The following is a 14,037-nucleotide window of genomic DNA, read 5'->3' as shown; positions in this document are numbered from 1 at the left end:
TTCTTTTTTTTGAACTAAAAGGAAATTGAAGACTTGTATGAATGCTTTGCTTTGAGAGGAGATATCCTCAGTGGCATTTTCTCTTTAATTTGGGGGAATAAATGTGAGACTATATCACTTTTGAAAGAAGAAATAACTCATTCTTCCTGTTACAAGAGAAAAGCTGCATTCATGAGCAATAAAAGGCAAGCTTGCTCAACTCAATACGTTCATGAGGTGTTGCAGCTACAGCCTCACTTGGTCTGGTATGACCAGTAGCTTATCGCGGCTAATTGTAGCCAACAAATTTCCCTTCTATTTCAGGATGTAAATACACGAGGAGCCCAGTGCAGAGCGATCCTCCTCTTTGTGATTCTGTGACGTCTCAGACCAACAAACTGCTACAGGCCTCATCTAATCATCCAGTCACTGCATCCAGAAACACTCCAGTGGGGGATACGACCGAAGGAAAGAAGTCCAGCAGGTCCAAATATGCAGTATTATTATTATAAGTTTTATCGTCAAAACATATTTTATAGAACAAAGCAGGATCTGCGGTGACAATGCGATTACTGCTGCAGCACGACGACACTTCATTCAGTTAAAATAATGTTAACGTTGTGCATGCGTGTGTCATCCAGGCTCGACACCATTCCATACCACATCAGTGCAACTGCCGCACTAGATGGAAGGTGCCATCAGACCGGCTGCTGGCTCCTCGGACGTGGATGTCGGCAACAACCAGCGAGTTAACGGCTTCAGCCCTCGCCTGCATCCAAATAAAATCCATTTTAACCGCAAATCTTCACCTCTGCTCGCTTCGAACTAACTCACATTTTTTTACCCCAGGCACTGTACTAGAAAGGGTTAATCGTGTAGGAAACCAGGAACGTGTTGACAAAGTAGCGAAACGTTCAGCCGCAATAAAGAAAATGTTTGCAGTGTGTGGATGCACATTTTATTCATGCCATTTTCAGGACGTAAATGGCAAACTTAGGGTTAACATTTGACGTTTCATTGGACAGTAGTGTGCAGCATTTTAAATGACGGCATAAAAAGGACGTGTGGCAGTGTGCAGGCAAATGTATTACAGGACGTATGTCTTCATATGAACAAAGAAGACATGTTGGACAGGCGGTATTCCTCAATGAAGAGTAAAATAGTATTGTTAACAAATTTGTAAAAAATATTTTTACATTTTAGCTGGTTTGTTGGTAACAAGAACACCCTTTTTTGGCTCAAGGCAGAAGAAGGCAGTGACAGTAAAATCAAGAGTTCTTCACTGCTTGCACTGCTACAGATAGGGGCACTTATAGATTTGTGTGGCTGTTTATGCAAAATGTCTTCTCCTCATTACTATAAAAAAATAAGTGGTGCGAGTGCCTGAGGGAATGTTTGGGCCGTGTGTTGTCCTCATTTGATTGGCTCGTAAAGCTGTAGGTCTAGTTTGACCCAAACTTCTCCAGTAGGGACTTCGTGCAGTAGTAGGCGACGGTTCGCTGCACCTTTGCTCTCCATCTCTTTCTTTATAGTGGCCACGGGAACTTCAGTACGACCCAGGAAATCTGAAGAGGCAGAAAACAGTCATTTAGTAAAACTGATAAAATGACAAAGAAATGCACGTCTTCAAGGGATTTCAAATATTAGTCGAGGCTGATTGAGACAGTTTTTGAGGAAAATACCAACGTCAGTATGTCAACAGATAAAGATATTTTGCAGATGGAGATACACTATATGTGATGAGCGAAGAACAAAAAGACAGAACACAGAAAAAAGGGATTGCAACCAGTGATTTTGTGTGTTTGCTTCATTCTGTACAGGCTCTTATCCACTGACCGTCTGGTGAGAACTGGTCTTTCTCAAACACAGTGATACACAGGATGTCCTGGTAGAGGTCTTTGATAAAGAACTGGCAGTTGAAGTTCCACTTTGGGTTCAGAGTGTCGCTGATCGGTCGGGACGTGTAGCACTGGGCCCCCATCGTCAGCTCGCAGTACGGATTGCTCTTACCTGGAGGGAAGTTATATGGGTCGTTAAATTAACTAGAGATTACTGTGAAATGATATTGGGCAACAGGGAGGAGCAACGGGCTCTGCATTCCACCACAAGGCCTTACCGTTGGGCTTACAGGCTTTGAGCTCCTTGGCTTCAGTGACGGTTACCAGCAGTCGGCCGATACCGCTGGTCTTCAGGGAACGTGCTAAAAACAAAACACACAGACAGGGTAGGAAGAGCAAAGTTATATTTTAGCCATTGCCTTCTAGATTGATTAAAACAAATCTAAAAAAATTACTTTTTCCCATCACAATACACAGTACAGTTGTTCCTTCAACCACAATAATTACTGTACAGTGTGCTGAGAATACGTATGTGGTTGTTAATTCAATATGTGTACGTACAGTATTTATGTATCTCACTTATGATTTCACTGTGGTCAGTCCGTCCACAGAGATCAACTGCTTTAGAAGGACATTGTAAGACTTTCCAGCACACACACACACTCGCATGGTCATTAGCTTCACTGTGTTTACCTTGGTAAGCCTTCTCTCTCTTTTTCTTCTCCGTCTCTATGAATTGTTCAGATGCTGCTTTGATTTTCTGGACCCACGTTGTCCTACCGACACAGTGCATACACGTATCCTTTAGACAATGCGACCAGGTGATTGGTTATTAAGAATGTGAATGTTAACATGTGCATGCGTACCTCTCGTTCAAGGTCTCAGTTTTGAGCGTGTAGACCCGATCGATGTGCGAGACGTGGAAGATTGGCTCGTCGCTGGACGGGTCCGGTGGCATTTTTACCAACACCTCATTTAGAAACAGTGGCTGGGGAAGAAAATGAAGTGATGAATCACTTATGGGCAGAAGACCGGAGAAGGAAAACGAGAAGAAGACTTCACCTGCTGTATGGCATAAATAATCAAAGCAGCGCATGTACTATTTTAACACCACAAAAGGTATTTATATTCCTGCCTACGGTTAGCGCCGAGCCTCTCGCTTACTGTTTTGTACATCTTCAGCTGTATGCTGGTCTTGAGGCTGAATAGCTTGTCTGGTCCTGAGGAGGAGAAGGACTTGGCGCTGTGCGTGAGGAGGAGGAAATCATTGAAGAGGAAAGCCCACAGCTCCCTGCTGCTTTTGGTTTTGTAAAGCCGACCGCTGTGGAGCAGCTTGCGAGGCCCGAGGCAATTAGTCAGCGAGTTGAAGACCAAGTGCTGAAAGACAGTAAAGACGGGCATGACTGAGGAGAGAGGTAGGAAAGAACAAAAACTATCAATTACAGTCGACGCTTTAGTGGAAAAATGCTACTCTGTGTGTGCATTTGTTTTGGTAACAGATCAATTCTGATGTGAAGGAGACGTGAAACTGAGTTAGTGCAAAGCAATCGAGCAGAATCCATCACAGTGGCATCCAACATAAAACGCACTGTAGAGGATGTTTACAACTGTACTTTACTGCAGCGATAAAATATTGACATTTATTATCCTTAAAAAAAATGTCTGAAAGTGTTTACCTCTATCGGTCCGTCACACTGCACGTGGCTCTGTATCCACTCCAGCCTGTCCGAGTTCTCCTTCTCCCGGACCCCCTCGTTGACCTGAGAGCACAGCTCCTCGGCCCGCTCCAGAGCTTCTCTCAGGGGGCTGCGGTCCGCGTGACCGTCTGGGGTGTGCTCCAGGATCTGAACCAACCGGGAAGAGGAAAGGAGGGAAGAAGTGGAATCACACAATGAATATCAGGGGAGGAAAAAAAGGGGGGAGGAGTGTTGTAATAAGACATACAGTGGGTATATTTTCCACATACGTTCTTTATGAGCAGGGGGTAGCGCGTGATCCTCTGCATGGGCTTGAGCAGGAAGCTGGACAGTGGCATTCCTTTACAGCGGTAGTTAGTGGCTATCTTCTGCTCAAGAGCAGGCACACAGTGAGAGAGAGAAAAGGTATCTTATTGTCTGTTTTTTGGTCACTTTGTTTCTTTGTTGTCACTATCCATTATCGGCAAACCGTACCTTGAGGAAGTCTTTGAAGTCAGGCTGGTTGTGGGTTCTGCTCTGCAGCAGGGCGGCGGCGTTGAGCTGACAGGAGCAGAAGCGGATGTAGGGCTGCATGTGCGCGAGCTCCGACGCCAACAGGTCGCCTATCAGCTGAACCGGCATGTTCTCTCCTTCGGTCTTTTTACGGACACGCAGCGCTCTGGAAAACAGTGGATGATGATGATGATGTAGAACAGGATTCTTGTCACATCTTCATTAGTAGATCAAAATCTGTTTTACTGCGGATTTTCAATTAAATCAATTTCTTTTAATCATTCAATCATTTGCAGTTGCTTCCTTTCACACATGGTAGACAGCAACCTCCAATGAAGAAGCTCATGCACGTGACATTTCCCAGAATGCTTCATGAAAGGTGGTTAGTGGTACCTACTTGAGTAATTTGGTGTTGCTAATAATCAGCTCCCTCCAGTTAACAAAGATCACTCCCATCTCAGCTTCTGTTAGCCGGCCTGACTCGGACATGGGCTTGTAGAAGACCTAATGCAAATAGACAGAACAATTAAACACTATAGAAAAACACCAGGTCCTGTATGTTTGTGTGTGAGTACTTTCGTACCTCTAGAACCAGCTCCAGGTCTTCCACGTAGGTCTCCTCAGTCTGGATGAGCTCGTGGATGTAACCCTGCCTCTTCCTCTCCTGAGGGGTCATTGTGTCCAACGTCATCAGGTCAGCGCACCCTACGGCGCACGCACATGCAAACAGGCAAACATGCATGCACGCATGCACGCGACACACAAGCATGTGCATCACACACAAATACTTTTCTGTCAATCGTCAATACACTGAGGAAATTACAGCAAGCACTCTCGTCAGAAACACGACACACGGAGCATGTTAAAATCTGCATTTATTATCAGCTCTATATTTTATTTACATTTAATGCACAGACAGAAGAGTGAGGCACGTTGTAGTCGCAGTACATGAAGTCAGGGATCATAGCAGGCAATGCTAACGCTAAGGTCGCTGCTACCGAGGACATTGAATTAAAGAAAAGTGAAGCACCTTTCAATGATTGCATAGGTGTGAATGAGTAAAGTAGCAAAGGCTCAAAGGAAAGAGCAGTGAAAGACTCCGTTAGTAGTCTTTGAGGTTCAAACTTGGCAGAAGTTGGACGTGAATGTTAGCAGTGTGGCGTCATTATCTCTGAATCTACTCGTAGCAGTTGGCACGCTAATATTTGTGAGTTTCTTTTTGTATTTTCTTTGCTGGTGATATCACAGTTCAGTACAGGATGAGTGTCGACCTTAATCGCTTGGAAGCATTATTAAATGGAGTGCATCAGAAGAGAATAATAAAATCACAATTAATTGTTTTTTTTAGTACGAGCAACGCGTCAGCAAGCAGCAGTAAAGGTTGTTGGTGAATTAAGCAACAGTGAGTCTTCACGTTGGTCCATTTTTAGCAAGGTGTAGTGTCGTTAGTGCAAGGATGAGTGACCCTGTTAAAGACGTACTGATTCATAGCCTTTAGAAAACTAAATGACTTCAGTCTGATTATATTTACAGATTATTTTCATTATACTATGTAACTAAACTTTTGTGATATACTATATATTTCCATTCATCTTTAGCAAAACTGCACATTTCATGCTTCTGTATCAGAGGGACAAAAAGCCTCTAAAACACGTCTAGCTGCCTCTGCCTCCCCCGCTCCCCCGGTTAATTAGTTAGTTAAAGAAATAACAAGGGGAACACAGAAGAGGAGAGAGCGAGGGGGACAAGGGGGAGAAATAAATGCCTTATAGAAAAGTGACAGAGGAGAAGGTAAAGGAAGCAAAATTAAATTTAAAAAGAGACCAAAAACATAGAGAAGCATAGAACAACACAGTCCTAAACGAGTGAGGTGGAAAGCGCAGAGCCGGGCTGTTCTTGCTGACGGCTGGGCTTCCTGTTGCGATAGGGCAATTCAGATTGGCTCAGACAGAAGGGGGGGGAGGAGGAGGAGGAGGAGGAGGAGGAAGAAAAAGAAGAGAAGGAGTAGAGAGGAAAGCCAGCATTACTGTCCTACAGAGGAAACAGAAAAAAAAAGAGATGAAGTGGAGGGGCGGGAGGGGGAGGTGAGTGAGATGAAGGAGAGACGGAGAGACATTAATATAGTTTTAATATTAATGCTGGACTCTTACATGCAAATGCATTAATAATGTATTCCTGGAAATGGAAATGTTGTTACTAATCATTTCAGCTGGAGAATGATGGTAATTTCTTCAATTTTTGGTTTTCTCTCTGAGGCCTCGTGCTGGGGTGTGTATGAGTTCATGTTCATTAGAATTAAAATTTCATTGTGTTTTGTGTCTGCGGCTTTAACAAGTTCATCCTAATTAAACGTCCAGAGCGTTCGCTCTTGTTAACAGAGATCGACTGCTGTGGGGAGAACACACAGGCTATGAATACTAATTCAAACATACACCTCTTGCTTAAGAATGGGCACACAGGCCAGCTATGTGAATAAGTCAATTACACCCAACAGAGAAGTCATCAGTGTACTGTACACACAGCAGTATGCAAAGTGGAAAAAGTGCATTGTACATTATCTTTACCAATTATCAATCTCCCAGTCGAAATTAAGCTTCCAAAATGTGACTGATTACGTTGAAAACAAGTGCTCTTAATTTGAAACTGATCAGTTGTTCCCTTCTGTTCTGTGACCCAGTGATTTGTTGGAAAGACATTTTGGGAAAAATGCTCATTCACTTTCTTGCTGAGAGTTATATTACCGCTAAGTATGAAGCTATAGCAGAAGACCGTTAGCTTAGCTTAACACAAAGAGTGAAAACGTGGACATCCAACGTTCTATTTAGTGAGCGTTACAGGTTTTTGGATAGAGGTTTCCTCCCTGCTTCCTGTCTTTATGCTAAGCTAACCGCCTGCTAGCCCTAGCTTTAATTTATATAACAGACAGACATTCTCGGCAAGAAAATGCATAAATGTTGTTCCCAAAACGTCAAACTATACCGTTGAATGATTTTAAATTGTTGGTGCAGCCGATTCACGGACACTTAAAAGGCAAAATAACTATTAATTAGACTTTAGATGTCTTGTTAATTTAGGAAGGTGTGAGACACCAATCATTTCAATAAGTATCACACCCAAAGTATGTGGGGATTGAGCCTTTTTAGTGCAGTGGGTTCATGTGTGACAGAAAGCAGCTCTTACCGTCGGTCTCTCCATGCTCTGACATGGATAAGGAATCTACTGTGCCTGCAGTGAACCAAGTCAACCAATCATATTGTCAGCAACAAGAGAGAAGTTTCTTTCTCCAGCTGATAAATGTTTTAGCATTTTCCATTTGTCTTATTTGTCCCCCCCCCCCAACCGCACACTCCCACAATAATTCAAACTTCATGTGTGCATTATTGATTTTCTCTCAAGTAGACAGGGAAATATTGTCCCTCTGTGAAGAAAGTCGTAAATTCAGACAGAAAACTTGAGGTTTACTCACATTGCTGACTGGGGTCTGATTCTGTTGTCATCTTTACATAATTGGTGGGCAGCAGGCCTGTGATCCCATTGGCGTCTCCTTTCCACCAGTCAGGGTTGGTCTTGTCCAGGATGCTGATGAGCTGACCCTTGGAGAAGCTCAGCTCGTCCCGATTGGCAGCGGTGTAGTCGTACATTGCAATAACCTGGCACACTGAGGGTTCAGAGGCACAAACGGGGTTTTGTAAGGACGTGAGTTTAAGCATGTTCACAAGTTTGATGGTTCAGTTTACTGGACTTTTGCTAGCGGAGTGGATCCAGGAATGGAAATGTTGCTCCACCACTTTGGATCAGACTGAATTATCTCAATAACTGTTTGATAGAAAGCTATGACCTTTTCTACAGACATTCTGGGTCCCCAGAGGATGAATCCTACCGACTTTGGTGATTCCTTGACTTTTCTTCTAGCACCACCACGAGGTTGACATTTGGGATTTGAAGTGAAAGGTCTTGAAAACTATTGGATGGATTGGACATTAGCATTTAGCTCATGGAACTGCTAGCATGGCTGTAGACTCTAAATCTTGTTAAATGTCATCAATGTATTGATAAAACCAAGATTTTGGGGGGTTTTACTGGAATAATTACTGGACAAAATAGAGCAGTGATTGGATATTTGTGAAATTCACAACAATGCAGTTTTACCATAATTCACAAAATGACAGAAACTACATTACGCAACTCTGAATTGTATACACTCATTCCAGGTTAATCAGTCGCTGTAATTTAATAGCATTTTGGTACCGTATTTGTTTCATACATTAAAGCATATTTTTGTGTTCAATGTCAAAATCAGAGACACAGAAACTCATATTGGCAGCGTTGTCAAAGTAATCGTGGCCAAGAAATGTGTGGCCCGCTTGACTATGTAAGACAGAACCGATTCATGACTGTGTTCAAAGTGTGTCAGCACCTGGCAGAGGGGAGGGGGAGGACTTGCTGCTGGAGGGGCCGAGGAGCTTGACGTGAGAAGAATGAAACCAGCCTCTCTGCCGCTTCTTTCCTCGAGCCTGGAGGGCAAAGAGCCAGTGAGAGTAAATCAGTCGCCTGCTGGCTCAATTCTGAAATCTAAAATTGATGTGAAAATTTGAGTCTCAATTGAGTCTCAGCAGGTAAAAAAAACAACCTATTTCGTGACAGGTCTTTACTGTGAATTTATATTCGCTGCCGTCATAAATCGAGCCAAAGCTCAGCCTAAAGTCTGTGAAATGACTCCTTGACCGAACTTAATACAAATCAGCATATTATTTACTTAGGGTATTGGACAATTTGACAAAGCTGTGGTAATCCTCCAACAATGTTAATTCAAATTTTGACTGTCCTGTCTGAACTGTCCCATAGCTGCAAACTTGACTCATTACTGTCTCGTTACTGTGTCAAACTGTTCACTGAGAGTTTAAACAGCTATGGCGGCTGCATCAGCACTAAGTAGACCTCTCGCTGCTGCAGATGCACGACCTATAGACAACCCTGTTATTACTCCTCTTACCTCACCAGCTCTTCATTGATCGGACAAGTCAGCAGATACAAAAACATCGACAGCACCAGCAGCGGTACATTTACTGACATCGAGTCATTTTTCACATGATATACGTGATACATTAAACTTGACTGTGCACCGTGTTACAACACATGTTTCTTTTTAATCTATTAATAATGCATTTGATATTTATTATATCTTTTTAATTTACATTTTCTTAGCATTCGTTAAACAGAGGAAGAAAAGACCGTCACTGTGGATATTCAAATATTCTCCACTATGACCGATTACTCATACATATACAGTGATCCGACGTGTATTTGACCTTAAACTGCACATCAGCATTAAGAGCCAAATTAATTCTTGTAAAACCTTGTTACTGAAAATTTTAAATTATAACATTATTCTTGTATTCTTATAGATATATGTACTGTATATATACATAAATCTATATATAGTATATCCACACACACACACACACACTGACCTGCAGTTCCCCGAGCCACCAGCCAGTGGAGTTCTTGGCCAGGACCACAATCAGTTGCCCTGGAGAAAGATGCAGCTGATGCATCATCGGGCCGACGGCGGTGGTGGTGACTGCCTGGGCTATCTCTGTTGATAAAACAGAGCCGAGGGTGGATTTAGATCAAGTAAATGTCAAGGGCATAATAGAGTTAGTCAGCAGACTGTGACAGTCTTTGTGTGCGTGTGTGTGTCTCACCAGGCTTTTTGATTGGAGCTCCAGGTTTTGACACCTAAATTAATAAAGTTGCAGTAAATTAAGGAGTAAAGTAACAAATAAGTAAATTGCATTCAAAATGAAAGAACATATATATATATAAAAAAAAGGTTAACAGCTTTATATTCCTGAATATATAATACACTTTATACAATTACTAAAATCAGAAACACAAATCTGTGTCACCTCTGGTTCAACAGGTCGGACGTAGTTGGAGGGGAAAACCCCGGTCCGATCCCCGATGCATCCTCGCCACCATTCTCCTTCTCTCTCCGTCACCATGACAAGATCTCCCTCAACGAACGTCAGGTCCCCCGCCTCTGGGCTCTCGTATGTGTACAAAGCCACATAATCTAGTTCGGATAAAACACAAGAGCAGTGGTCAGAGCAACATATCCGACAGTTGGCTTGTTGTCATGATTAAACGTAGAGACACATAAACTATTCTTACCTTCTAGCTGAACAGAGTCAGATGTGTCAAATGCATCCACACTGGAATGGGAACAACACAAAGTCAATATAGTCTTACGATCAGCTTAAAGTGGGCATCAGAGAGGCGTGTGTACTCTTTGTGTGTCCTCGTACTCTGTGTTGCCTCCCGTCTCCAAAGTGACATAGCTTTTGGGGAACCATCCCTGAGTCCCGTTGAGCTGTCCCAACCACCAGTCTTCCCTCTGCTGCAGCACGCCGATGATGTCACCCTGGGAGAAGCTCAGCAGTGCAGTGATGACGTCGCCCGTGCCGGAGGCCAGGTTGAGGTTCGTTTCCGAGGTGGCCGACCACGAGGAGACGGCTCGAGCCAACAGAGGGACGGAGGACTGAGGAGTGGGACGAGAAGGGCAGCAAGGTTTCACATTAGAATTAAACAATTCTTCTACGAAATCAAGGAACTGTTATTAAAAAATAGTTTTTGGTTATTATTGCATGCCTAATCATTTTTTGATTATTTTCCTGTTACCCTGAGTACGTTTTTTTGTGTTTTTTTCATATTGCATTGCTGAAACTGTATGCTAATTCTTTAGATAAAGCTATGCTCTGTTCTAAGCAGACCGGATGGCATGCAGCAGACAATAGAACCTTCATTACAAAACACAAGAGACTTGGACTTGCCAAAAATGACTTGCAAGCGTCTCCGCTACTAACACTGATGTTATTTATTGGGAGATGGAAATCTGTAAATGTCTGTGTGACCCACAGAAAGGCAACCAGAGAGAGGAACTCTCATAGGGAATAGCTATAAATATACAGCCATGCTGCTGCTGAAGATGTATGTGTGTGTGTTGGTGTGTGTGTGTGTGTGTGTTGGTGACAGCAGCAGTGAGTGTTCCAAGCCAGACCTATATAGTTGCCTGCCAAAGCCTGTTTATAGCTCAGATATACTATGAAGGCAGACATCACTAAACCGACAGAGCAACAAACTGTAATCACAACCAACCGTGACACAAATTCACCGTACAAAGTTGATATGGCAACATGTTTATCAAACAGTTGCTTATTTACACATGCAACAGACATAGAGAAGCATTCACTTAGAGTCATGTCTTTGGTCACCTGACGAAAGCAAGTCCAATATTCCCTCTCCAATATTCCCTCCTCTTTTTCATTACAAAGTGACTTCTTTCACATTATCATTTATTTGATCCATTATTAAAATAAAAAATAGTAATTATAGCAGGTTCAATCTGATAAAATGGCAGCACAGGGAGGCCTATAATATTCCAACAGCTCATGACAAGTGCTTTTGAAAAGACATGAGAACTTTTTGTTAAAAACAGATAACTGGCGTTGCTCCTGTATAAACGTGGCCACTCTATCCAGAAGGAGAATGCTAATCTCTGAACTGACACAGCAACAAAACAGGGTTTCAATTTGCATCTAGCCAAAAAGTCTATCTGTCCATTAGGAGGGAGCTTTCTTTTAAGGAAACTAAGTTAGACCCAATTCACTGTGTGTCTGGAGTTAAAAGTAAACACAAGTGGAGCTTTACCTGTGAAGCGTCCGATTGGGCAGGAACAGTGCTGTCACATGCTACCTTCTTGTCTGGGACTCTGGGTTAAACAGGAGGGACAAACCGTTAGGAAAGGAGCCAACACAAGAATAAAAGCAACCCAAGAGAAGGGTAGCAGAACATGCAATGCCCCAAAGCATGATAAAAGGCCGTCCCATCCCGTTTCTTCCCGTTACCTTGTGTTAAGTGGCGGTGGCGGCGGACAGGACGATTTTCCAGGCGAAGAAGGGGGGGCCGTTGTCTCGGTAGTAGAGGAAGTCGGATATTTCTCCGCGTAACTCTGGGGGAACCAGCCCCTGTTTCCCTGGTAACTCCCGCAAAACCAGCCAGGCTCACCGACGGTCTGCTCATCCACCTGCATCATGAAAAACTCTGCTTAATCACCGGCAATCAGGCAGAACACGGTGATGATGATAAACATGCCGTTTCCCAGCTGCAGACGTATTTTGGAGCAATCAGCAACAATAGCTATTACAGAGCAATCGTACATAAAGACATCCATCGCACCAAATGTCATTTTTATTTTGCACATATGATGTTTCTTTTTCACTTGACCGTGTTTCTTTATCAAATATTGTTTTACAAACTGACAAATATTACCACACAACTATATGTTATCGCAAAGCTTAGCATATCGGAAATTGTTTGAAATCGCAATAAGTTCATTTTGTGACATCAGTATCGTGATAGTATTGTATCGTGGGGCTTCTGGGGATTCCCAGCCCTGATGGTAAATGTGTGAATATGTGATTTAAACACAGTGTGAGTGTGTCTCGTACCTCTATCAGGCCGTCTGCGTCTATACTCAGCTCGTCTGCGTTTCGGGAAACAAACGAGTACAGAGCTCGATACGTGGTCAGCTTGTTGGGTCGCTGAGCCACCAACACCTGCTGTTGTTCTTCTCTTTCCTGCTCTTCTTTGCTCCTCCTCCTCTGCTCCTCCTCCTCCTCCTCCTCTTTCCGTTTCCTTTCCTGCTCCTCCTCCCTCTTCCTCTTCTCCTTCTCCTCCTCCTCTCTCCGTCTTCTCTCCTCTTCCTGCGCTTTCTCCTGGGCGGCTTGGAGGCAAGCCTGTGCCTCCCTCTCCTCCTCCTCCCTTTGTCTGGCCCTCTGCTCCTCCAGAAGCCTCCTTTGTCGCGCCTCCTCTTCCTCCTTCTCCTCCTTCTCTCTTCTCTCTAGCTCTAGCTTGGCCTGTCTGTGGAAAGTACATTTTTAAAGCCCGACATAGAAAATGCATTTCATCTGGGAATGAAGGTCACCTAAAATATCTTGAGAAACAAAAAGCCGATTCAAGTAAAGTACCGTGTGAGTCATTTTGCAGTCACACTCACCTGGCTGCCTCCTCTTCCTCCCTCCTCTTCCTCTCCATCTCCTCCTCCCTGCGCCTCTGCAGCTCCCTCAGTTTCTCCTCTTTGACTCTGTGCAGGTCCTCCAGGACAGCCTGCTGCCTCACCTGCTTCTCCCTCAGCTCCTGATGCAGCCACAGAATGTGCAATGCGTTAGAGGGAAATAAAAGACAGTTTAAGACCAGTTTAACGAAGCAGAAAACAGTGTTGTGATCGGACACAAAACACAACACAAGTCGGTGCAAGCTTACATTCTGCTCCAACCACAAACAAGCCAAAGTAGTGGATGCACAGGACTGTACATTACATTTGCATTCAATGTATAGAAAGATGTGGATGTGTTGCAAAAGCCATCCCTACATAGAGTATGTGGTGGTTTAAAAAAAAACACACACATATTTGGTGCAATGGTACAAATACAATCATGTCCAAACATGCAAAACTGATGTAAAATAAGCCATTCACAGACACATGCAGATGTGTGTGTGTATATGTACAAGCTGAGTTCATTTTCTTTCCCTTTTCTAACACATAGATTGTGCAGGTTAAGCATTCTGTGTGTGTGTTTTACCCTCAGGGTGCATCCTGTTTATACAAAAAACACAGGCTAGAACAAAACAAAAAAAAGGGAAGACATGGTACCAAAGCAGAGCTTCATTTAATAATGAGTCCCAGGGATGAACAGATCGAATCATCACGGGATGAAAAGGAAAGGAAGATTTAAAATTGAGGCAAGAGGTGAGATGAAAAAAAACAACAACTAAAAAGGAGGAGGGGTGAAAAAGATTACACAGTGGGAGGTAAAGAGAGAGAGAGAGAGAGAGAGAGAGAGAGAGAGAGAGAGAGAGCGAGAGGGGGAGAGAGAGAAAGAAGGATAACCTTGATGAGAAGGAAGAGCTGGCTGAGGCAGGCCAGCAGAGACAGAAGGCCCCGCAGGACACAGTCATCCATATCCCCG

General features: G+C 43.4%; 1 protein-coding gene across 1 annotated transcript in view; it reads right to left on the bottom strand.

Moving 5' to 3' along the window:
* Positions 1 to 926: 926 nt before the first annotated feature.
* Positions 927 to 14,037, bottom strand: part of itsn2a (intersectin 2a) — a 33,253-nt gene continuing 20,142 nt past the window's right edge. The window contains exons 17-38 of the mRNA XM_079180495.1: positions 13,065 to 13,204; positions 12,517 to 12,928; positions 11,914 to 12,092; positions 11,717 to 11,777; positions 10,315 to 10,547; positions 10,181 to 10,221; positions 9,916 to 10,082; positions 9,712 to 9,745; positions 9,478 to 9,602; positions 8,424 to 8,520; positions 7,473 to 7,664; positions 4,590 to 4,711; positions 4,404 to 4,510; positions 3,989 to 4,172; positions 3,784 to 3,882; positions 3,494 to 3,661; positions 2,982 to 3,194; positions 2,684 to 2,805; positions 2,511 to 2,593; positions 2,096 to 2,179; positions 1,816 to 1,989; positions 927 to 1,544 (exon numbers count right to left, since the gene is read on the bottom strand). Of these exons, the coding sequence (XP_079036621.1) occupies positions 1,393 to 1,544; positions 1,816 to 1,989; positions 2,096 to 2,179; positions 2,511 to 2,593; positions 2,684 to 2,805; positions 2,982 to 3,194; positions 3,494 to 3,661; positions 3,784 to 3,882; positions 3,989 to 4,172; positions 4,404 to 4,510; positions 4,590 to 4,711; positions 7,473 to 7,664; positions 8,424 to 8,520; positions 9,478 to 9,602; positions 9,712 to 9,745; positions 9,916 to 10,082; positions 10,181 to 10,221; positions 10,315 to 10,547; positions 11,717 to 11,777; positions 11,914 to 12,092; positions 12,517 to 12,928; positions 13,065 to 13,204 (3,189 nt within the window). The 3' untranslated portion in view covers positions 927 to 1,392. The remainder of the gene's footprint in view (positions 1,545 to 1,815; positions 1,990 to 2,095; positions 2,180 to 2,510; positions 2,594 to 2,683; positions 2,806 to 2,981; positions 3,195 to 3,493; positions 3,662 to 3,783; positions 3,883 to 3,988; positions 4,173 to 4,403; positions 4,511 to 4,589; positions 4,712 to 7,472; positions 7,665 to 8,423; positions 8,521 to 9,477; positions 9,603 to 9,711; positions 9,746 to 9,915; positions 10,083 to 10,180; positions 10,222 to 10,314; positions 10,548 to 11,716; positions 11,778 to 11,913; positions 12,093 to 12,516; positions 12,929 to 13,064; positions 13,205 to 14,037) is intronic.

Source organism: Pholis gunnellus, assembly GCF_910591455.1.
Source record: "Pholis gunnellus genome assembly, chromosome: 19".
NCBI lineage: Eukaryota > Metazoa > Chordata > Actinopteri > Perciformes > Pholidae > Pholis > Pholis gunnellus.
Note: the sequence above shows the minus strand (reverse complement) of the source record. Positions and strands in the feature narration are given on the sequence as shown.